Below are 23,741 nucleotides of genomic sequence, written 5' to 3' on the forward strand. Positions count from 1 at the left end.
CCTGTTGTGGTTGTTGCAAGGTTAAATGTGTTATAACGGGGTCTTTTTAAGCGACAGGTAAAAAGCATTGCTACATTCCTAATTCTACAGTTGGCCTTCTCAGCTGACCCTGAACTCTGGTGCTCCAGCTACACATAGCACTCTGCTGATAGACCCTCCCATGCGGTCTGCAAGAGGCTGGTCTTGGCTGGGGCCTGGGGCCACTCCTTCCTAGTGGAGTCTGCTCTGTGGTGTTCTCTTGGGGGCTGTATTTTCAGGAGAAGATGATGAAATCTTCAAGAACTGATGAAGAAGGTGTTGTTATGGGATCTCCCATTGTGGCTTACTTACAAAAATCAAAGCTGGGGATGGGGCTCTATTGTGGAGCATTTGCCTAGTATGCCTGAGACCCTGGATTTGATTCCCAGCACTGCCAAATTTAAAAAAAAAAAAAAAATCCCCAAAATAAAAGATTAATTCAGTGTTTGTCACACATCTGTGGAGAACTTGCAGTAGGAAGGTACCAAAATTAGTTGGAATAGCCAGTGGAGTTGACATTTGAGTATTTTAAAGGTCAATAAAGAATTGAACATCTTGTTTCCAGTGTTAATATACATGTACTTCAAAGAGTCTAAAATTCTAAAGCAGAAGATTTTCATGAAGTCTGGCATAAAATAGTTGGCTAATGTGAATGCTCATGAACCTGAGAGGCGGTAAGCGGTGGCGTGCAGTCACTTGTGAGGGGAGGAGGAAAGCCCACGGAATAGTAACAGGAAGCTCGTGGTAGCTGAGCCGGAGGCCATCTTCCCATCAACACAGGATTTGTTTCGAGTTCGTGGATGGTTTACCTTTTTGAAAAAATCCCTTCTGTTTATGCTATTTTAAAATTGTAGGCACAGGGGCTGGGGATATGGCTCAAGGGTAGAGCACTTACCAGGCATGCATGAGGCACTGGTTCAGTCCCCAGCACCACATACAACAAAAAACTCACAGGCATAAGTCATGGAAGCTTGTCTCATAGTTGCTACTTCTCATCTCAGAGGCTCTTCCTTTCATTTTAAGAATTCATTCGTTACTGTTGTGCTGAGCGGGTCTGGGCCTGTGGTTTATCCAGGATACTACGGGAGGTATCACCCCATCACCTTCCAGGCTGCACGCAGGGTGTGCCGGCCCCGCCCTTCACTCCACCTTACCTTTCTTCATTTGAAGTGAATGGCTTGAGATAGCATCTCCCCAGCTGCAGGCTGGCCTTGAACTTGGGTTCCTCCTGGCTCAGACTCCCAAGCTGCTGGGGTTACAGCGTGCACCACTGCCTCCTACCCAGAGTGATGATTTTGCACCATTGGGAACCCCAGGACACAACTCCCACTGCTTATACCCACCATGCAGCAGCCTTACTCTGTAAAGGCCTCATGTTTAAACCACTGCCTGCCAAGGCACGGTGACAGTCCTAAGGGCACAGGATGCATAGAGTGCATTGTTGCTGATATGCTTGACATGCCACCCCCTTGGGCGTTGCTCAAGGATTTGTCTCTTTCTGGCCCTGCCCTGGCATTTGGAGTGGCTGAGCCTTGTTCCTGCTTGCCCTTCCCTAGATCCGAAAGGAAAGGATGGACTAGAATAAAGATATTTGCATTTTCCTAAATTAGGAATTGTTTGTCATTATAGAATTATTGTGTTGGAACTCTTAGGTTTATTTTGTTTGTCTCAATAGAAAACAGAAAATGTTTGAGTTGGTTCAAATGGGGGGTGGGTCTTCACATTCATGGTCAAACTAAAGCAAACGTTGTAAAATCTGGACCTTATTAAGTATCCATGTTGTATCTCAAGAAAGCTGAAATGAAAGGGAAGTGGAGAGCACCCTACTGCAGCTCAATTCAGGGGAGGGCGCGTGATTCTCACTGACTGGTGTACCTACCCATGGTGCTTCCTGGAAACACTGGCCCCTCACCTCCTGCAGACAACAGCTGCCTCAGAGATGTGCAGAAACGGTGATCTGCAGGCACATGAGGGAAGTCCCTACATGGGAGAAATTGAGAGCTTAGTGTAGCATGACATGTGTTCACCACTGTAAGTTACTTCTACTCCTATTCAAGTACTTGACTTTTTGCAGGAAAAAAAAAAAGTCATTATTTTTGGAGATACCACTGAAATTTTTGTCAAAAGTTGGCATACATAATGTCTCTTTGGTGAGAATAAACAGTCTGGAATTCAGTTTGTCTCCACCAGATGGGAAAGAGTGCGTCATAACTTCAGAAGAGGCCAGCCTGCTCTGTGGCCCCACGTGTGCCCCCATCTGCAGTTCGCACCCTGATCACTGCAGGTGTCTATGACGTCTGAGACCCTGTGTGTTTAGGAAGGAAAGTTGATTTTTGCTGAGTAAGATCCTAGGAAAGTGAAGTCATGTTTTGCTTATGGACATTGCAAGTCTTGTACGCCTGAGTAAATGCAAGTTTGCTTTAACATTAAATAGGCTATGGTTATCTCCAAAGGTGCTTCTTTCCTTAAAGGACCCTCAGTTTTGTAGGCCTGCTACGCTTTAAGTGGACAGTATCAGGAGTCAGTTCTTGTCGTAACCCCTTTGTCCTAAGCTGAGCTTGGGCCAGGCCTGGGGGGCTTCAGGGAGCTCTTCACTGCAGTTCAGTCATGCATGAGTTGTGGGATTCAGCCCCCTCCTGGGGCCCAAGGGCTGCTGGGTGACAGCACCCTGCTGGGCTGGCTGGAGATGCCTTGTGACAGGCAGTGACCAGGAGCTTTTTCCTGGGGGCCAGGGTGCCCTTTGTGGAGAAACCTGTGGGAGCTGTCCTCATAGACCCCTCATCTCAGGGCCTATTGAGACAGGTATAAACTTTGCCTTTGGGCAGTTCTAGTTGTTCTTTAGAGAGATTTTGAAGAGGTCACAGGTAGACTTGGAGATGCTGGCCCTGCTGCCCCTCCTGTGACAGTGGTGGGTGACTGATGGTTCTGTGCCTGCTCTCTGTTGGGTTAGTGAGTTGGTCTGTGGTGAGCTGACGCCCTGTGTGGCTTTTCATTCTCATCACATTGGGGCATCCAGAGTGCAGGAGTGGCCCGTGGGTACCTCTAAGGTACTGCTGTGGGGTGCAGTGTGTACCTAGGGAAGGCCATACCAGCCAGTCAGCACGTCCATCACGTCCCTGGATTCTTGTGGAATGAACGTGGAGTCTGCTCTGCTAGCTGTCCTGGAGTATGTGTCACCTGGTCCCACGGTCAGCATCTCAGGTGCTCTTCCTACTGGAACTGAGCCTGTGACCAGCACCTCCTGCCCTTTCAGTCTTCCAGGCTCCACATGGCAGTGGGTCTCACTCAGCATGATGCCCTTGGGGGCAGCAGCCTTAAGTGGAGTGAGACAAAACAGAAAATGCCAAGGTGCATTATAGATCCTTTTTTTTTTTTTTTAATTGTAGTTGGACACAATACCTTTGTTTTACTTATTTATTTTAATATTTATTTTTTAGTTGTAGTTATCAATACCTTTATTTTTTTATGTGGTGCTGTGATTCAGACTCAGAGCCTCACACGTGCTAGGGGAGCGCTCTACCGCTGGGCTATAGCCCCAGCCCTGCATTATAGATTGTTCAGGCAAGGCTGGTTTTGTGAAACCCGTTTTTCAGGTGTGCACACATAGTATTGGTGCAAATGGGCAAAATGTAAGACTGTTTCTTACTGTGTTTCCTGGTCCAGTTTTAAAAGCTGCTCTGGTGAAAGGCTAGTGGTTTCCGGCAGACCCTCAAAAGCCACCCTATTAACTCTGGATCCAGCGCTCTGCCGCACTGCGCCCCACCCTTACTGCTGGGGGAGGGTCCCCACACAGCTCCCTGCACTCACTCTTTTGTGTGGAGGGATTTGTTCTCCTAGAACTCCTTTCAGTGCACCAGTAGAAGGCCTGTACTGTGAAAAGTTAATTACCTTCATTATCACTGTTGTTAATTAGTGTCCAAACCACTTTTTGTTACATTAATTGAAGAAATTCTTTTTCAGGTTTCCTTGCTGCAGAATGAAAGTGTAGAAAAAAACAAGAGCATACAAAGTTTGCACAATCAGATATGTAGCTTTGAAATTGAAATTGAGAGACAAAAGGAAATGCTTCGGAATAATGAATCCAAAATACTTCATTTACAGGTAAGTGACTAGATTGACTAGAAAAGAGGGCAGGGGAGCCGTCTGTATTCTTCTCAGTGTGGGCTGAGATCCCAGCCTTAAGCCTCTGCTTAAGTGAAGTGAGACAAAACAGAAAATGCCAAGTTTCTCTTGCTCAGGTAAAGACTCAGGGAGGGCTCCTGCATCAGCGTGGGGTTCAGCCCTGGGAGCTGGCCTGATGCTTCTCTTCTGTGCTTTTAATCCACTCCGGGTAAAGCAAGACTTAACAGCTGTGTTTTAAATGTTTTGGCTTGGGTGTAGCTCAGGGGTAGAGTGCCCACCCACCCTGGGCAAGGCCTTGGATTTGATCCTAACACTACACATTTAAAAAGTTAGCCATTTTTATTATTATTAAGATTTCATATCATTTATGAGTCCTGCATGCATTTTCACTTCCTAGAGTGAAACGAGCCAAACATCTTTGTTCCAAGTTTTCTAGCAACATATACTTATCTGACTTTATTTCATCACAGTCATCCTGAGGTACCCCCAAAACAACAGATAACCCTTTGCGCTCTGAACCAAGTGACTGTATAAATGAGCCTGATGAAAATGCTAGGTACTCACTTGTAAACAGATCACCCTTTAGATATTCTCTGCGCGTGACTTTTTTTTTTTTTTTAATTGGACTGGAGATTGAATCCAGGAATGCTCTACCACTGACCCCGTATCCACAGCCTTTTGTGTTTTTTATTTTGAGACAGAATCTAAGTTGCTTAGGCCCTCTCTAAGTTGCCAAGCTGGACTCAAACTTGGGATCTTCCTACCTCAGCCTCCTGAGCCACTGGATCCCAGGCTGAGCCCCTGCACTTAGCTCTGCACACCACTCTATAGCATCCATGTGCTGTAGTAAGACTCATGGTATCACACGGGCCCAGGGGAATGGCTCGTGTTGCTGGAGTAGTTTTAGTGCTTGTAGGAAAATGTATTTCCTTAAATTCCAAGGAAAAGGAAATATTTCTAAGAATACCAAGTCATGGCATTGCTGGGAATGACTATCCTCCCATTTGACGCTGGAGATTAATCATAGTCCCATGAATAATTTGGGGATTTATTAAATTTATTATAATTGTATTGAACTTTGCGGTTGCCCAGGGAGACAAGGACAAGGCACAATGGAATACTAGGTGGCCTTCACAGAGGTGCCAGGTATGAGTGCTGAGTTGAGCAGAACAGGGCAGCGTCTGACCAGACTGGCAAAACCCTGGGTGGGCCTGCACTTTGCCAAGCGCCCACTAACGTGGGCTGTTGGCAGGACTGTCCAAGTGGCTGGTGGAGGCACAGCCACAGGGACTTGGCCACCCTCACCTGCACTGCCTGGGGAGCAGGCCCAGCTGTTGGCAGTGTAGTTGTTGTACTTGGTCTGGGATGTTATGCTGGAGAGTCACTTGAGGCAGTGTCCAGGCAGAGAGAGAAGTCACGCAGGACTTCACCACCTGCAGCAAGTCTGCCCTGCCCGCGGCCTCAGGCCTCTTTGTTCATGTCTGCCTCTTCCAACTGGAGAGGTTTTTACTTACTGTACTTTTAATGCTGTTTTACCACTCTATTTTAAAATTTTTGTAATTGAATAAATCAACAGGTTGTAGGTCAAAAGATGGGGGTGGGTGGCACCCAGAAGTAAAGATGGTGGGACAGCAGCTGTCTGCGTTGTCTGGACCTTTAGTGAGTGGGCCATCTCTCTTCTCCATGGAGAGAGAAGCACAGGGAGGCAAGATCATATTTGAAGAAAGGACTCTGAGTAGACCCAGTACCCACAATTCCCTCAGACGCAGGAACAAGGGGCAAGAAGGCACAGGTTCCCAGAGGTGACTGCCGTTAGCCAACATCACCCAGGTCAGCAGCCACCAGCGCTGTGCAAGGTGAAGTCCTGCCTGCAGAATCCTTGTGGGTTTGGCAGCTCTGTCTGGTGATGGGAGGGCTGCTCTGGCTTCTGCCTGCCTCCAAGACACACATGACCCTAAGTGCCCAGGGGCATGGACACAGCTGAGTCGCCCGTATCTCCAGACCCCCCACCCTCTGGCTGCCCCAGCACAGTTACCTTAAGCTCTTTGCTGGGCCCTGCACTCACGTGACTGACCACCTCCAACTTTGTCCCACGCTTGTTAGTGCAGGTGGCCTTCTGGTCGCACCTTGAGAGGCTCCACACCCACCTGGGGGAGCCACTCTGCCCACCTGCCTTCCCTGGTCTACTCCAGCACTTCCTCCAACACCTCCCATGCCAGTGTCAATTCCACCTCTCCCCTGCCTTCCTCAGGGTTCCTCAGCCCTGCACATGGACCCCCTTGGTGACCGCAGTCCCCCTCACTCTGTATCATCACTTTTCTTGTCTGATTATCCAAAGACGGTAGGTGTACAGATGGAGTCCAGGGCCTCATTTCTAGGCTGTGGGGACAGGGACGCAGGCTGAGGTGTTACAGAGTGGAAGTGAAGAGTGTGTGTGCTTTTGCTGGTCCAGGAAGGTATGACAGGTTTGGTTTTGTTTTATTGGTACTAGGTATTGAACCAAGGGGTGCTCTACCACCAAGTCCCCAGCCGCGCCCCCCCCACCTTTTTTCTTTTTTTAAGGCAAGGTCTCGCTTAACTTGCTGAGGCTGGCTTTGAACCTGAATCTTCCTGCCTCAGCCTCCTGACCTGCTGGGATTACAGGTGTGCACCAACCACTCTGCCTGGTGCCAAGAAGGTGTTTCTTTTATTTCTTTGTTTATTTTTGGTTATTACTTTATTGGAAAATTGTCTTCTTAATCTCATAGGCTTTTTAGATAGAAACATATGATTTATTGCATATAAAAAATTACATGAGTATGGATTTTCTTCAATGTTGGTCAAATGAAAGTAACATTTTTCAAATGAAAGATTCTATGCATAGAAAGAGTACACATTTAACACACAAAAGTCTTTTTTTTTTTGGTACTATTATTCTTTTATTTATGGGTGAAGTAATTACATCAAAAGATGTTAGGAGACTTTACCAAGGTCACACAGTCAGAAAGTAGAAGAACTGAAATTTGAAATTTAAATATAAACCTATCTGTCTCCACAGTCACACACTAGCTCTTTTTTTTTTTTTTTTTGGTAACTGTATATAAAGTATGTCCATGCCAAAATTATGCCATTATACACATACTCTTTTTTTTTGGCCTTAAAATTCTTAATACAATCATATACCACAATTTTTCATATCTCTGTTTGTATATAAGGTATGTTGACACCAAATTCACATCTTAGTACATGTATTTTGTATAATGATGACCATCAAATTCCCCCATCCTTGCTATTTCCCTTCTCCCTCCTTTTCCCTCTCATCCCTCTTCCCTATCTAGAAATAATCTTTTTCCCATGCTCTCCCTCCCTACCCCACTTTGAGTCACCCCCCTTATATCAGAGAAAACTTTCGGCATTTGTTTTTTTGGGATTGGCTAACTTCACTTAGTATAATCTTCTCTAACGCCATCCGTTTACCTACAAATGCCATGATTTTGTTCTTTTTATTGCTGAGTAATATTCCATTGTGTATAAATGCCACATTTTTTTTTTAAAGAGAGAATTTTTTAATATTTATTTTCTTTTAGTTATCGGCGGGCACAACATCTTTGTATGTGGTGCTGAGGATGGAACCTGGGCCGCACGCATGCCAGGCGAGCGCGCTACGGCTTGAGCCACATCCCCAGCCCCAGTGCCACATTTTTTATCCACTCATCCACTGAAGGGCATCTAGGTTGGCTCCACGGTTGAGCTATTGTGAATTGTGCTGCTATAAACATTGATGTGGCTGTATCCCTGTAGAATGCTGTTTTTTGGTCCTTTGGGTATACCAAGAAGGTGTTTCTTAACAGGAATGTAAAGAGCTATTTTTCTTTTTAAAAAATTGTTTGTAGTTATAGGGACAGCATGTTTTTATTTATGTATTTATTTATTGGGGTGGGGGGTGCTGGAGATTGAACCCAGGGCTTTGTGCATGCAAGGCAAGCAGTCTACCAACTGAGCTATATCCCCAACCCTATTTTATGTATTTTTATGTGGTACTAAGGATCGAACCCAGTGCCTCACACATGCTAGGTAAGAGCTCTGCCCCTGAGCTATAGCCCCAGCCCTAGAGCCTATTTTTCTTAAATCCCATCTACTTGGGAGGCTGAGACAGATGGATTGCTTCATCCCAGGAGTTCGAAGCCAACCTGAGCAACATAGTGAGCAACCCTGTCTTCAGAAGAGATGACCATGGACATGTGAGCCTGACCATGCCCTCTGGCTGCCAGTGGCACTCAACTTGTGGTTCTTGAAGCCAGTGGATCAGCAGGGCCCAAGCCAGCACTGACCATGCCCAGTCCACAGCTCAGTTGAGCACTTGGGCATCACCATGCTGTGTCTCTGTGCAGGGTCATGTTCTCAGGTCCCAGTGACCTAGAATAAGAAGGACAGCCAGGAACGGTGGCTGCAGCCCCAAAATGTGTGTGCATGGAGCTGGTCAGCAAGTCTTTGAAAGCTTGTCCATGGATTGTGCAGCCACACTACTTATCTCGGCTTCTGCGCTCTTGTTCTTTTTTTTTGTTGGGGGGCAGGGCACCAGGGATTGAACTAAGGGGCACTGACCTGAACCACATCCCCAGCCCTATTTTGTGTTTTATTTAGAGACAGAGTCTCACTGAGTTGCTTAGCATCTTGTTATTGCTGAGACTGGCTTTGAACTTGTGATCCTCCTGCCTCAGCCTCATGTGCCGCTGGGATTATAGGCGTGTGCCACTGTGCCGGCTCTGTACTCTTCCTACAATGAAATTTCACATATGCATTTAAGATTTATATTTATAAAAACACTGCAGTAGCTGATTGTGGACCATGGCGCTTAAAGAGCGAAGTCTCTTTGCTTTGCTGTGTTCTATAGAGAAAACTTGATTTAGATCTGTGTTCTGCTTTGAGACTGTGCCAATTAAAAAATGAAAGTTCTGACTTAAAAACAGAACATTGTCCCTTTGGATGTGGAAATGCCTAGGTTACTTAGTTGAGCCTTGCTCGTGTGGACCATGTGTGTGCACAGCACGGGTGCCCTTCTCCTGCCCCAACACGGGTGCCCCACGCTCTGGATCAGTGTCCCCTGCTGTGTGGGGAGCCTCACTGCTGACAGGATGTCGCACAGTCAAACCCCACAGTCCCCTTCTTGAGATCAGGCCTGGCATCGGACAGTAGCAGGGACCTCCTGCTACTACCCCCTGAAGGGCACCAGTTTGAGGTTGAAGCAACTTAGAAGCATGAGGCTTAAAGTGACAAGTGGCTTGTCCCAGGCCATCCTTCAACTCAGGGTTGCCTCCTGAGTGCACTAAGTTACAAAACAGTGTCACTCAGGCTGTGTTAGGTCTGTGTCTCATCAGTATCCACACTAGCTTAGTTTATTAGCAGTAGGAAGAACGCACAAGAGCTCTCATCCATCCCAAGTGTGTGAACCATTCATCCCAAGTGTGTGGCCATTCATTAATGTCAATAGATTGGTCCCAGAAAAACAGACCTCCTGAACTAATTAACTGTCACTTTGGCCATAGGTACTTGTTTAAAGTGACACCGACCTAACAAGGGGTGTTTTTTAGAGACACCATTCTCACTATTATAAATGTCAGCTAATACCAGGTTTCTTGGAAGGAGCAGGAACAACAGCACCCCAGAAGAGTACCCCAGACTTGCCACACTTGTTCCTTAAAGGCTGGTGACATGGCTGTCAAAGGTGCTGACTTCCAAAAGGAGAAGTGAAGTTGTGGGCCAGGGCCCAACCTCCCTGAGCTAGCTTCAAAATGCAAGTGCTTTTCAAAAGTGGAACCTTTCAGTCTCTGGCTCCAATTAACAAGTAAACACTCCTTTAAAACCCTGGGCCACCACAGCTGGACCAGGATTCCTATCCCTCCCATGACCACTGTAGATCGGTCTGCTTCTGGAGCAGGGTTTTCTGAGGTACTTAAGACAGCATGAGCTCAGGCCCAGGCAGCTGGTGTCTGTAGGCAGGCTCTGCGCCCCGCCCCGTCCCCAGTGTGAAGCAGGTGGAGGAGGAGACCTCTCATAGGCGCTGCCCACTTGGCTTCGCCCTGGACCTGAGGCCCACTGCTGGCCTGTTCTGTTGCCAGCCCTGAGCAGAGCAGCTAGCTCTCTGGGGGAGGTCCTAGGGGTCCTGGGTGGTCCTCCCTCCCAGGACCCACATGCAGTTCTGAAGCTGCATCTGTAGCCACAGAAACAGGGTGGCACTTGTGTCCTGGACCAGGTAGCAGAATAGACACACAAATGAAAGATGGGGCCACACAGGCATGACTCCACTCTCCCAAACCTGAGGCCTCTTGGGAGCAGGGCCTCTAGGCACATGAGACCCTGGCTACGTGCGGGTGCAGGTGAGTGACCCTGGCGGCCTGGCCAGCACATGGAGGTGCTGCTGGCCTGTGGGAAGCGGGTGAGAATACAGGCAGGCTCATATCCGGGGGTCTCAGCACAGAGCTGGGGGGCCACTGAGGCCTGGCCTGGGAGGGGACAGTGGCCACTGTGGGCAAGGCAGGCCCGAGTACACAGCCTCTGGGAAGAATCCCCATTCACTGACCACTTGCCCTCACCGCTCTTCCTGGCTTCCCCTGGTGGTGCGTGCTGCACGCCCGAGGACACTGTGCGCGTCTGCTGTCACAAGGCGCGTCCTGTGAGTTGTGACTGTTGTTTGCCTTTTCCCATCCTTGGTCTGGAAGCGAGTGATAGACAGCCAGGCGGAGAAACTGAAGGAGCTGGACAAGGAGATCCGTCCCTTCCGACAGAACTGGGAGGAGGCCGACAGCATGAAGAGCAGCGTGGAGTCCCTTCAGAACCGTGTGACCGAGCTGGAGAGTGTGGACAAGAGTGCGGGGCAGGCAGCTCGGAACACAGGTGAGGGGCTGGGCCGGGGCCTGAGCTGCTTGGGGTGAGGGCTGGGCCTGGCTGGCACCTGCTGCCTCCAGCTCCTCTGGTTACAGAGGACGCATGTGTGGAGGCAAGAGAAGTTTCCTGTGGAGATTCCTCTAGCAGAGACAGGTACTTCCCCCTTAGACCTGTCCCTCTGTGCCAGGCCCAGTGTGACAGAGTGCAGAGCTCTCCCTGAGAGGCTGGCACCACAGGGAGGCCCAGGCCTGCTGGGCAGGGTGCTCCAGGCCATTTGTGTGCCTACCTTGCATTCCTGAAAGCCTGGGACAAGAGCGGAAGCCACACACAGGAGGCTCAGCACACCCAGCCCGAACATTTCTGACACTCTTGAGTAAATGTGTGGCCTGTGGCCTTGGGCCTGAATGAGGACTGTGACTGTTTGCATGAAGATTAATGGTGGGAAGGAATGGGGTTATCATGGTGCATATAGGATTGGAGTGGAGGGAGCAGCTCAGATCCAGAAAGAGTGCAGACCCTGTTGGCCTCTGGCTAGTGGGCAGGTAGGTGGCCATCACCTGCCTTCATGGGCGCCTTTCTGCAAGGAGGGAGTGTCCGAGTAAGATGGCTTCACCATTGACCTGCAGCGAGGTGCCTGTGACATGCAGGCCCTAGGTCATCTCCTGGGGGCTGCCACCTTCCTGGGCTCCCATCTTCACTCCCACTTCTGCCTGACAGTTCATCTGCTGGGATGACTGGGGGTGGGTGGGGCCCTTCCAGACGTCCTGGGACAGCCCCTGTGTGTGCCCCCTTTTTATGTAGCCGTTGTTGGTTAGATGTCACCTCTGACCCCTGATACTCTGTCTCATCCCCACGTGGCCCCGAGCAGGCTTGCTGGAGTCCCAGCTGAGCCGGCACGACCAGATGCTGAGCGTGCATGACATCCGCCTGGCTGACATGGACCTGCGGTTCCAGGTCCTGGAGACCGCCAGCTACAATGGCGTGCTCATCTGGAAGATCCGGGACTACAAGCGCCGGAAGCAGGAGGCTGTCATGGGGAAGACCCTGTCTCTCTACAGCCAGCCCTTCTACACGGGCTATTTTGGCTATAAGATGTGTGCCAGGGTCTACCTGAACGGAGATGGGATGGGGAAGGGGACGCACTTGTCGCTGTTTTTTGTCATTATGCGTGGAGAGTACGATGCTTTGCTGCCGTGGCCATTTAAGCAGAAAGTGACGCTCATGTTGATGGATCAGGGGTCCTCTCGGCGCCATCTAGGAGATGCGTTCAAGCCCGACCCCAACAGCAGCAGCTTCAAGAAGCCCACCGGAGAGATGAATATTGCCTCTGGCTGCCCTGTCTTCGTGGCCCAAACTGTTCTAGAAAACGGGACGTATATTAAAGATGATACAATTTTTATTAAAGTCATAGTGGATACTTCGGATCTGCCTGACCCCTGATGAGTACCTGGGGAGGTGGATTTAGCAGAAGGTAACTCCTCTGGGGGCTTTGAACCAGTCTGTCCTCACTGAGGTCCTCGCACTCAGAAAAGGACCTGGTGGGACGCAGGAAGCAGCAGGAGGCGGACGCACGGCTGGCGGGAGGAACCACACGTGAACACACTCCAGCGTTTTCTAACAGACTAGCCACACTCCACTCTGAAGAGTTATTTATCCTTCAATGAGATAAATATTGCTGTCAGAGGAGGGTTTCATTTTCATTTTTAAAGATCTAGTTAAGTAAGGTGGAAAACATATGCTAACAAAAGAAACATTTTTCTTCCGTAAACTTGAACACCCAAAAGAGGAAACGCACGTGGGGACAGCTGGACCTGTCGGCATGAACAGCAAAAGGAAAATTTATGAAATAATAATGCAGTTCTGATATATTCACCCTAAAAGTCAAGAGTGCAATCTTGTTTCAAATATAGTATATTGTCTATTTTTAAGGCCTCATCTGGTCTCTGTTCTAATAATTTGTTTGTCAGAAGACCCTGAAGTGCTAGGTCTTTTTTTTAAAGTCTCTAAATTCCGAAATCATTTTTTAATTTAAAGTTCTACAAATAATTGTTACTGCAAACCTTTTATTTTAAAACGTGGATAGACTGATATTTCTTGGAAGAAAATGTAAACTAACACTGGTTATCACTTGTGATAGGAAAGAGAACATTCAATCTGTTGCTATTTCTCGTTAGAAATGTAAACCTTCAATATCTGTCGTAGTTAATGACACTACTTCAAAATTACTATGAAAGGAACATTGCTCATGGATGCTGTGCATCATTTTCAGATTTATAATTGTTTTCACCCTAAAATAGGGCATTAGTTGAACTTTGGAGTTCTAAACAAAATCCTGTAGGCTTTTGAGATTCTGCCCCGGTTCAGACAAGCTCTCCATTGCTGACAGCGCCGCCTTGTCTCCAGGGTCGCGTCGGGGGTGGGCAGGTGGCTGTGCTGCAGGAGGCCCTCGCAGGTGTCCTTCGTCTTGTCACACTGCTGCGCTCGGTGAGTGATCTCCGAAAGCAACGCCTTTGCTCAGAGATGGTGGCATACGGTACATGTGCCTTAGATGTGACGTGCTGCTTCTCCACCCTGGGTTGTGTCCGGCATGGTTCTAGAACGTGATGGTCTGACCAGACGTATCTCTCCACCGCTAGGTCTCTGTCTACAGGCTCTCAACCCCCTGTGCTTGCCAGGGAAGCCAGGCTCATCAGTGGCTTCCGGAACTTCCACTGCTTAGCTGTCCCAGATTCCAGACTCCAGGCCGCAGCCTGCCCTGCCCTCCCCTCCCTGAGCAGGCAGGCTGGAGCAGAAGCTGCGCCTCTCCCTGTACACCACCCCCAGGCCTGGGGCCCACACAGCTCAGAGCAGAGCCCTCTGAGCTTTCCAGAGACCGCTGCTCGGGGGTCTGCCCAGGCCGACTGCCAGCGGCGCCAAGCCACCACCCTGATGGGAAGGTTGCCCGGGCTGCTTCCCCAGCCTGCCCCTGCCTGAGCAGCACTCCCAGCTCACTGTTTACCAACTGTGATTAGAGCCTGGAGCCCCGCCCCGTGCCCCTTTGCTATGCACCACGCTTCACGGTGCTCTTACACTGATGGGTGCTACATGCGACGGGTGCTTCTTAGGCAGAACCAATGTGTGCGGGCCACCATATCTGTGCCACTCGCCCAAAAGACGCGCCCACAATTGGCCAGCTGGGCCGCGCACTTAGACTGCCTGCCTCTGGGCTCTCCCCACGGTCGTGCAGGGACGGCTGGTTGGTGCCTGGCGCCCACCTCGTCTCTGGTGCTGCCATCTGTCCTGGGTGTGCCTTTGCCCCAGTGCCTGCTGGAAGTGCCCTCCCGCACACCCGTCCCTGTGCTCCCATAAGCCACCTGCTTGGTTCCAAGCGCCTGCCATGCCCTTCCACGGCTAAGACACTGGTTCCTCCGTCTGCCACTCCTTGCTCCACTCCTGGGATGCTCTGGGTAGATCAGTGTCCTTGGTTGTGCCCCAGGGAGGAGCCACCATCCCTGCTCAGCAGAAGGATTTCTTGCAGGAACTGTGGAGCCCGCTGTTCCCTCGAAGGTGTCCCTGACCTCCTCCAGGCCTGTCCACTGGGTCTGGAGGGGAGAGGAGCACCTGGCAGGCCCCACCAGCCCTCAGTGGCTTTCCCACAGCCAGGTGGCAGTGCAGGAACGTCCCTGTGGCTTGCTTCCCGTTCTCGGGAAGCATGCGCACCACCACAGATCAGGGTGAGCAGCGTGGCCAGGTGAGAAGCCTCTTCCCCTTCTTAGAAACCCTGGTTTGGGTGAGACCCTGCAGGGACTCTTGGGAGCTTATTGGTGGGATGTGTCCCAGGTCCCTCCCTCTTCCCCCAGGCGCCTACAGAATGTGACTGGAGTGACTGCAGGGTCCTTTGGGGTGAGGGCGTGGCAGGTTGGTCTCCTGCTTGTGGTTTGGTGTTGCAGGGTGGAAGTGTGGGGAGCCCATGCCTTTGGGCACTGGACCCGCTGTCATGCTGTCCCCGGGCGCTGCTCCATCGCACTCCTTGGTGCCCCAGTCGGTGCTGCCGCTCGGGCCATCCTCGGGCTGTGGTCCCCATGCCTGAGACCTGGCTGTCCATCGGACCCTGTCCTGCTCTCTCGGCTTCACAGGGCCCCAGCCACAAGAAGCAAAGGGTGGTCCATACACTGTGTGTGTCTGGGTGTGCTCTTCCCATTTACCAAAAGTAACAAAACTCCCCACAGGACAGAGCCGTCCAGCCCTCTGAAGCAGCACTCTGAGTCTTTTCTGCTGTCACCTCTGTGAGGGACATGGGTGCGCCTTCCTGTTTCTGCTCCCCATGGTTCAGCATGTTGCTCCCACCACTCCTGCCACAGGGGCTGCTGGGGCCGAGCTAGTTAGACACGCATGGGCCTGGGCTTCTGGCCTCTGGGCCTGGGCCCTCTGGTAGTTGGGAACGTGAGCAGCCGGAGAGTCAGAATGCCCGAGACGGTGCAGGGCCAGGCTGAGGCTGGCTAGTGGAGGCCTTGGCAGCAAGGTGGGTGGGTCAGGGAGCCGGGGTATGGGGGTTAGGACTAACAGACCCAGCCCTGCGTGGGCTGGACTGGCCCCAGAGAGCCGGGCTTTCCAGTGTCCAGGCTCCTAGGAAGGGCAGTGGGTCCCCGCAAGAAGGCAGCTCCCTATCCTTCCCCCACACACGTCCCAGGAGCCCTGGGTTAGGACCTGGATGTGCTCCCAGTGCAGAAGCAGAGGTGGGCAGAGGGCTGTAGAGGGGGCCCCATCTGAGTTCTGATCCCTGTCCCTCCTGGAGCCCCCGAGCAGACAGCATGGAACCCTCTTTATGCTACATCCCCACACCCCCCGCCAGCCAACAGGGTCGGTTGCTCGGGGTGTCTCCTTGCCTCCCTCCTCTGTGGCTCTGCCCGGCCCCTGTTTCTGCCTTGGCCTGTTGCCCAGGGAGCCTTGGTGGGGAGTGCTGTGGCTCCCGCTCTCTGTGCAGCCTCTACCAGGGCCTGCAGATCCACTGCCCATCTGTACCCCTGCTGACCTGGCTTCCCCTTGACCACATGTGGCCAGCCTTGGTGAGGACATGGACGTCAGACACAGTCCACGGGGAAGCCAGCCACCTCCCCAGATCACCTAAGTCACCCAGGACTGGACCACGCATCCTGGTAAATGCTGCCACCTTGGGGTCGTCACCGATGTCACCCCTTTGTTCGGCATCCTCTGTGAAATAGTTGCCCAGTCAGGCCCGGCAGCTCCATAGCACTGAACAGTACCCAGCAAAGGAGAGGGTGCTGAAGGCCCACCACAGCAGTGCCCTGGGGAAAGAAGGTGGCCCACAGACCCACAGCCAGGCCACACCTCCTTTCTCCCCCATGCCTCGCGAAGTGGCACGGGACCGTCATAGTGTGCCCAGCCAAGACGCTTCCAGCCAGGCAGGGTGGCAGCATGCTATCTAGGACCACAGACTCCCCTGGGTGCCCCTTGCCCAGTCCCCACCCTCCCAGACATCCCTCTGCTTGGGTCACTTGCTCGTTGGAAAGGGCCTGTGTGGAGGTTGAAATGCCATTCTTTTCTCTTGAGTCCAGATCTTCCCTGACCAGGCCCAGAAGGTGTGCTCGGGAGTTCTCAGTGCACCTGTGCATCTGGGTGTATGAAATGAGGAGGGTCTGTCACCCAGGTCTATCTCTTGGCCCAAGACCACAGTCCTGTCTTCTGTTTGCAAATCTCATCCGCTCTGTTTTCTCTGAAGTTGGTGTCGTGAGCCCATGAGGGCCTGCTCAGGTGCAGTTGGTGTCAGTGGGTGACCTGGTCAGCATTCCTAGTTTGGCATGGCTGGTGCTGGTTGTCAGCAGGCACTGAGTCAGTGGAGAGCCAGGCCAGCAGGGACCTGGATAGGCCAGGCCAGCAGCCCGTCCCAGAGGCCAGGAAGCAGGTCAGGGGTGTCTTCCACTTGCAGAGGTGTGCCCAGACACCACTGCCGGGCAGACGGGCAAGACAGCACCCCACATTGTGGCTGGTGGTCGTGTGGTTTGAGGAGGCCCGAGTGGCCAGCAGAGCTGTGTTTCATTTCCCCTGAGTCGATTTCTGTCTTGTGAGCTCGTGTGAAAAAGGTTCAAGTCCAGGAGCGCTGTGCCACTCCTGTCAACAGTGGTGAGTGGTTTTATGACGTAGTCCCCTTAGTCAAGTAAGATGACCTTCAGCAGCAAACTAAATGACTTAATTGGAAAAACATAAAATCCGGCCTTATTTCCAAGGATTTCCGTAAGCAGTCTCTCTAGGAGAACCTCCGCGGCGAGGGAGTGTGGAAGCCGACGGAGACAGCTGGACTGTTGGTAGGATGCGTCAGTTCCTGGTGGTCCACCTCTTGTGTTCAGTTCTTACCCAGAAACAAAGACCAAAGAAGGCCAGTCTCTCATTTGACTCCGTATTTTTAATCTGCCTGTTTTAAAACTCGCCATCTGTAGTGCACTCACTGTGAGGACCCTCTTGACAGTCCAAGTGATTGTGACCAGTGATCACTCCTGTGTCCTCTGCTCTTCTAAGAAACGGTATGAGTTATTGCTCAGCAATAATCCTGTTGTTAGGAGTTAGCAACATGTCTGGTTTCCCGATAGCATTATTATGTTCTATATTTTTGTTTACTGTATATTTTGTGTGGTTTTATTTGGTATTTATTTGTGTTTTGAGGTCTTGCAATGTTTTTTGTGTTTCCGATGCTAATAACTAAAGTTTGTAAGACTGTAGAATGCAAAACTTTGACATGTTAAACTGTCTTATTAGAGGAAAATAAATCTGATTAAGAGTCCTGGTTTCCTGCCAATCTTTCGCACACGTGGGCCTCTGAGGCCCCTGCTGCAGCCAGGGCTGTGCTCCGCAGAGGCTGCACGGCGGCCTCCACAGTGGTTCTGAGCACAGGCTGCCTGCCCGTCCTGCACTGGGTCCTGCCAGTCATGTGAGCCTGCCTGTGGCCCCTCAGCCTGCCCCAGGTCATCTCTCGAGGCTGTGGCTTCTAGTGTGGCCCCTTGGCCTGGGACAGATCTCCATCTTATCTGTAACAAGGGAGAACAGTCTCTGCCTCCTTTCTGAAACACAGTGGTCACCTGAAAGCATTGCTGGTGGTGGGCCTGGGACTTCTTCAGGCTGCTGCTGCCTCCAGTCTGGCCACCCCCCTTTTCCCAGGTAGTCCTTTGGGTCAGGCCTGGCAGCAGGGAGCCCTGCATCTCCCTTGAGGCCCCACCTGACAAGGCGGGCGGCCCTCAGCCCCCACCCGACTGTCCTGCTCCCTCCTGGTGTCACCTGCAGCCAGTACAGCACCCTGCTCGTCTCAGGTGCTCTCAGGCCCTGCTTAGGGCCAGATTCGGAGGAGATGCCATCAGCCTGCAAGCCTGGCCCCCTGGGCCTGCACTGGCTCCCCAGGCTGAGGGTGCCCGTGCGGACCCTGCGGAGCAGCTGTCAGATCTGGCCCTGAACAAACCACGGGGTGTGCAGCAGCAAGGTGAGGCCAGATGAGCCCCCCCCTTCACTCTGCCTGCCCCCAGGCCTCGGGAGACAGGAAGGGAGCCAGGTGTCATGGTGCAGGCCTGGGGAGGGACCCTCAGCTGCCTTCTTCAGCTCAAGGACAGGAGTGGGATGAGGGCCGGAGGATGGGCACAGGGTAGCAGAGCAGGAAGCACCGCTCGGGGAGCGTCCGCATGTGGATGTGTCCCCCCACACACCCCGCACAGCTGGGAGCCACACCTAGCAGAGTGCCCCTACTGGAAGGCAAACAGTGCTCAGTCAGAGGTGCTGGTGCTGGGAAGGATCCATTTTCATAGACATGGAGGCCTGGAGAGGGGCACAGGGCCTGGCCCGCAGCCGGTACCCACCGCCTCTGCCCGCCCGCCCGCCCTGTGAGACCTTGCTGGAGGCAGATGAGAGAAGGGGTCACAGACTGGGTCCCCATGGCCAAGTCTGGGCGGGCGCTCTCCGTTTTCTGAAAATGGACCTTTGCATGGTCAAATCTTGAGTTATCTTTGCCTCATTTTTTTTTTTTGGGGGGGGGAGGAGTGGGCACCAGGGATTGAACCAAGGGGCACTTGGCCACTGAGCCACATCCGCAGCCCTATTTTGTGTTTCATTTAGAGACAGGGTCTCACCAAGTTGCTTAGTGCCTCGTTTTTGCTGAGGCTGGCTTTGAACTTGCAATTCTCCTGCCTCAGCCTCCTGAGCCACTGGGATTACAGATGTGTGCCACCACAACCGGCTGTGTCTTATTCTTAAACACCTGAAGAACCAGGGCTGAGTGGAAGGGCCCCGTCACTGCCCTGCTCTGGCTCTGCAGGAGCAGGTCACCCAGGCAGGGTCCTCCAGTGCCCTGGGGCAGGGGTTGACCTTGCTTGATCAGGCCTGAGGGGAAAGACACCACCCAGGCTTCCTCACCCTTTCACCCAAGCAGCAACTGAGTGGACTTGTGCCTTGTGACCCTCTACCCCAGGGTCTGTCTTGGAGATGGGCTATGGGGCCCGGGGGAGCTGAAGGCCAGGGGCTGCGCGGCTGGTGGTGGGATCTGGGCACAGCGGGGAGGCTTGGCCCCTGGAGGCCATGCACTCTGGCTCCTCCAGTCCATCTGCAGGGGTCTTGGTGTGGCTCTCAGGAGGCCTTGTGTGGGGAGCCCTCTTGCAGGACAGGCACACAGCCAGCAGAGGCCACACCAGGCAAGACACGCCCTGTGGTGACCTTGGACTGCCAGTGGTATGGCCAGGCCCTCCCAGGGCCACTGACCTGAAGTGTTAAGTTCAGAGGACTCCAGCCACTGAAGGATACCTGGGAGTGGGGGCCAGGCAGTGACCATGGCTCTGGGCTCCAGGGGGCTCTTCCCACCTCCCGACCTCTCCCTGTGGAGCTGAGGCCCAGGCGCTGAGTCCACCCAGCTCTCTGGGGTCAAGGGCGGCTTGTGTATTTTGGCTGGCCCCATCACGGAGGCCTTGCATAGAGCAGCGTCTAAGCTGCACCCACCTACCACACGTTGGCTCCCCAAACTCTGCCCTGAGCTAAGTGCCCCTGTCCCATCTGCTCCCACGTCCTGGCCCAGCCTTGCTGGGACCCTGCCCGAGGAGGAACAGCAAGTATGTCCTTCCACCCGGAAGCCCGTGTTCTCCCCTTCTACTCAAGGACAGGACAGGTGACCAACCCTGAGAAGGTGGGGAGGGAACCAGGGGTCCACTGCCTTGGACCCCCTCCCCCTCAGGAGCAGACTTGCTCAGAGTGGCTCCCAGTCTAGTGCTCCGGAGGCCTTGGCCTCTCCAGTGCCCACAGGTGAAGGCAGCGCCCACTGTGCTAGGTCGAGGCTCCAGTGCTCCTGCCCTGCCCTGGGCCCTGTGAGGTGGGCGCTGCTGCCCATTTTGCAGGTGAAGGAACGGACAGGCTGAGTGAATGCAACAGCCTCACAGCGTTTGGACCCAGGACTGTCCAGCCCTATCCAAGCCTCACTCTCCTCCTGGGCTCCCTTGAGTTGTATCAGATGCAGCCCCAGCAACCCTGTGCCCTCTGCAACCCCTACCGTCCCTTCCCTCTGTCCTGCCATGGCCATCTCACCTTTTCCCAGCCTCTCATGTTCTGCCTTGGGGCCGTGCTGGGCTCTCCTCAGAGTTTTAGGTCAGCCTGCCCTGTTCCCTACCCCACTGTGTGGGTGGCAGGGTTGTCACTCAGGCTGCCCACACCTCAGGGAGGGCCAGAACTAGAATAGCCAGTTGAGGCAGAAGCCTGTGCTATGGAGTTGGTTCAGAGTTGGAAACGGAACAGAGACCTCGTGTCATGGCCGACTCAGGGGGATGGGGAGTCCCATTCTTAAGTCAACTTCCTTGCCTGGAGGGAAAAAGGCTGTGTACACAGGGAAACCACCACGGTGGGTGGGGGACAGTTAAGCCAGAGCAGCAAGACACAGCCCCCAAATTAACGGACAAGTCCTTGGGTCCAGCCTCACCTGAAGTAGCCGTTCCTGCAGATTTCCTAGTTACTGGAGGAAACTCCTCAGGGCTTGGCCTTTCTCCTGCTTCCTTCCCCCTGAGGCCCTAACCAGTCTGCAAGACTACCCACACGTGTGCCTCAGGGCTTCAGGTCCTGCTGTGAGCACGGGCACCTGCAGCTGGCCTAACTGTTCTCCCCACACCTTTGCTCCTCGGTGGTTTCCAGTACCCCTTGGCTTCTGGGGCCAGGAGTGGGGCCTCATCCTCATGAGCTCCTCTCAGGGCCACCTTCCAGCACCAGGCCCCACCTCCAGCCTCTGCTCAGACAGGTCCCTTTCACGGGGGCCAGGGATGTTTATGGATGACTGGGACCAGCCAGACCAGCTCCTCCTCTTTGCCGCTAACTTGAGCACAATCTCTGCACTGGCCGCAATGGGCCTTCATCTTTGTCTCTTCAGGAAGCCTCTGGACTGTCCAGGTGCCCTCCCTGCCCTCTGTACACTGCAGACTCTGAGAATGGCCTGTTCGGATAGAACAGCAGGACACAGAGGTTCCTTTCCCCAGGGCTTGGCCATCCACCCCTTTGGAGCCTGCAGGCTCTGCCCGCCATACCGTCCTCTTCCTGTGTCAGGAGAAACTGTGGTCTGGTGGCCCAATTGGACTTTCAGGCTTGGACCCCAGGGGTGACATTTGCTCAGCCCCAGCTGCTCTACAGTGAGGCCAGGTCAGAGCCAGACACTGAAGTGGAGGTCCAAGGAGAAACAGGAGGCAGGGCAAGGTGGACGTGACCCCAAAACATCCCCTTTGCTCCTGGTTGAGGCTACAGAGGATGAGCTTCCTGCAGGCCAACATGGGCCAAGGTCAAGCTCCAGAACCACCCTTGACCCATTCTCAGGACCTGAGTCTTGGCTGGCAGGGGTCAAGTCCCCTCCCGGCAGCATTGCTGTGCTTGAAGGTGTCCCCACCAGCACACAGAGGGGATAGAGCCGGGCTCCCTCCCCAGGCAGAGAAGTCATGGCACCACCCAGACGCAAAAAGAGCCAGAGCATCCTCTGGTGGCAAGAAGCTTCCTCGTTGGATGAAATTCCTTGTGCATGGGAGAAACAAAAGACACAGCAAAGGACAGTGAGGAGAAGCAGGTCCGCAGATGAGACGTGGGGCGCAGAAAAGGGCAGGACGACCGAGGGAGGAAGGCCCCGGGAAGTCCCAGGCCTGGGTAGCTCCCTGTCGTCAGCAGTCTGCCCTCTACACATCTAATCGCCATGTACAGTCTAGCCACCGTTCATCCACCACGTCACCTCTGCCTCTCATCCCCCACAAACCCATCCTCCATTCACTCACCACCCAGGCCCAGTGTGCGTGATGCAGATATCCAAGTGTCATTCACTTGATTAAAACAACGTCTCCCCCACGCCACCCACCTATGTCCCCTGTCCTTTCTCCACCTACCATATACACGCACAACCTGTCCCACCATCCTCCATCCATGCACCCATTCATTTATATTCAGTCACCTCCCACAGTCTCATCCATGTCCCTCCTGTCTACCAGCTATCCACTCACAGTTCACCTAAAACCTGTTTACCATGTTGGGCGTGGTGGCACATATCTGTAATCCAGAGACTTGGGTTGGAGGAGGATTGCAAGTTCAAAAGCAGCTCATCGACTTAGCGAGGCCCTAGGTAACTTAGCAAGACCCTGCCTCAAAATTAAAAAATGGGCTGGCAATGTGGCTCAGTGGTAATGTTCCCTGGGGTTCAATCCCCAGTACCAATAATAATAATAATAATAATAATAATAGAATAAAACCTAGCCACCATTCAGCCATCCATCTATCCTTGGTCCATTCAGCCACCATTCCACCTCATCGCCATCTGCTTCCATCTATTTGCATCCAAAATGTACAACTTTTTCCCACCCACCATCCACACCTGCACATCCATGCAGAAGCTGTAGTGTTCCTTTCGTTCACAACCATCCATTGATCCAACTACTGTTCCACCTCCACCCGTTCCATCATTCTTCATCCAATTACCATCTGCCACCCATCATCCCCAATCCCCTCTGCCAGTGCCATCTCCCATCTGTGATTTGCCATCCACACATGAACACATCACCAACTACCCTATGGATCCATCTCCTACACCCACTGTATCCTGCGTCCTCCACCCACCCACCACCTGCCTGTCTCCAGTTGCCATCTATCATACGCCAATACAACCACCTCTAACATCTACCATCCAAGACCCTCCCAGCCACACGACCACCTGTACCCCATTCTGCACCCACCCTGTCCCCATCACATCGATTTAGTTGTCCTCTCCCATCCCACCCACTCAGCTTCAGTCCACCCTCCAGCTCTGCCCATCCATAGCCCACCACTGGCTGCTCGCCCACCATTCAGCATCCACTCTACACCACGCACCAGCCGTCTGTCCACCACCTAGCGGCTCTTGTCCACTGCACCCCATCTCTCCTCCTCCATCATTCCTCCATTAACCATTCACCTTCATGATCCTCCATGAAGATCACCCACAACCTTCCCATCCTTTCCCATCAATCATCCTTTCCCGGCGTCCACAGTCCATTCAGGCCAGGAGGCAGGAGGGGGAGCTGCCCCAGGTGGACATTCAGCCTCATCAGTGGGCAGACCAGGCTCAGCCCCACCAGCACCGGGAGGAGTGGGGGTGAGCCCAGAGGTGGTCACCGGGCAGGGCAGTCCTGCCACCCCTCTTCCTAGGCACCCGAGCTCCTCAAGCCCTGAAGGGCAGGCGTGGGAGGCTGAGAAGTCACTTCCGGAGGGGCGAGAGTCGCCGGGCGGGT

General features: G+C 52.8%; 1 protein-coding gene across 5 annotated transcripts in view; it reads left to right on the forward strand.

Annotated features, from left to right (window-relative positions):
- The window catches only part of Traf3 (TNF receptor associated factor 3), a 115,974-nt gene extending 98,195 nt beyond the window's left edge, over positions 1-17,779 (forward strand). For all 5 annotated transcript variants that reach the window (XM_046453075.2, XM_046453074.2, XM_046453077.2 and 2 more), the window contains 3 exons: positions 3,979-4,119; positions 10,839-11,013; positions 11,873-17,779. In XM_046453075.2, coding sequence (XP_046309031.1) covers positions 3,979-4,119; positions 10,839-11,013; positions 11,873-12,444 — 888 coding nt within the window. In that variant the 3' untranslated portion in view covers positions 12,445-17,779. The remainder of the gene's footprint in view (positions 1-3,978; positions 4,120-10,838; positions 11,014-11,872) is intronic.
- Positions 17,780-23,741: the final 5,962 nt, after the last annotated feature.

The sequence above is a fragment of the Marmota monax genome, unplaced genomic scaffold, assembly GCF_021218885.2.
Source record: "Marmota monax isolate L192 unplaced genomic scaffold, Marmota_monax_Labrador192_F-V1.1 WCK01_AAM20220418_F8-fsc00190, whole genome shotgun sequence".
NCBI lineage: Eukaryota > Metazoa > Chordata > Mammalia > Rodentia > Sciuridae > Marmota > Marmota monax.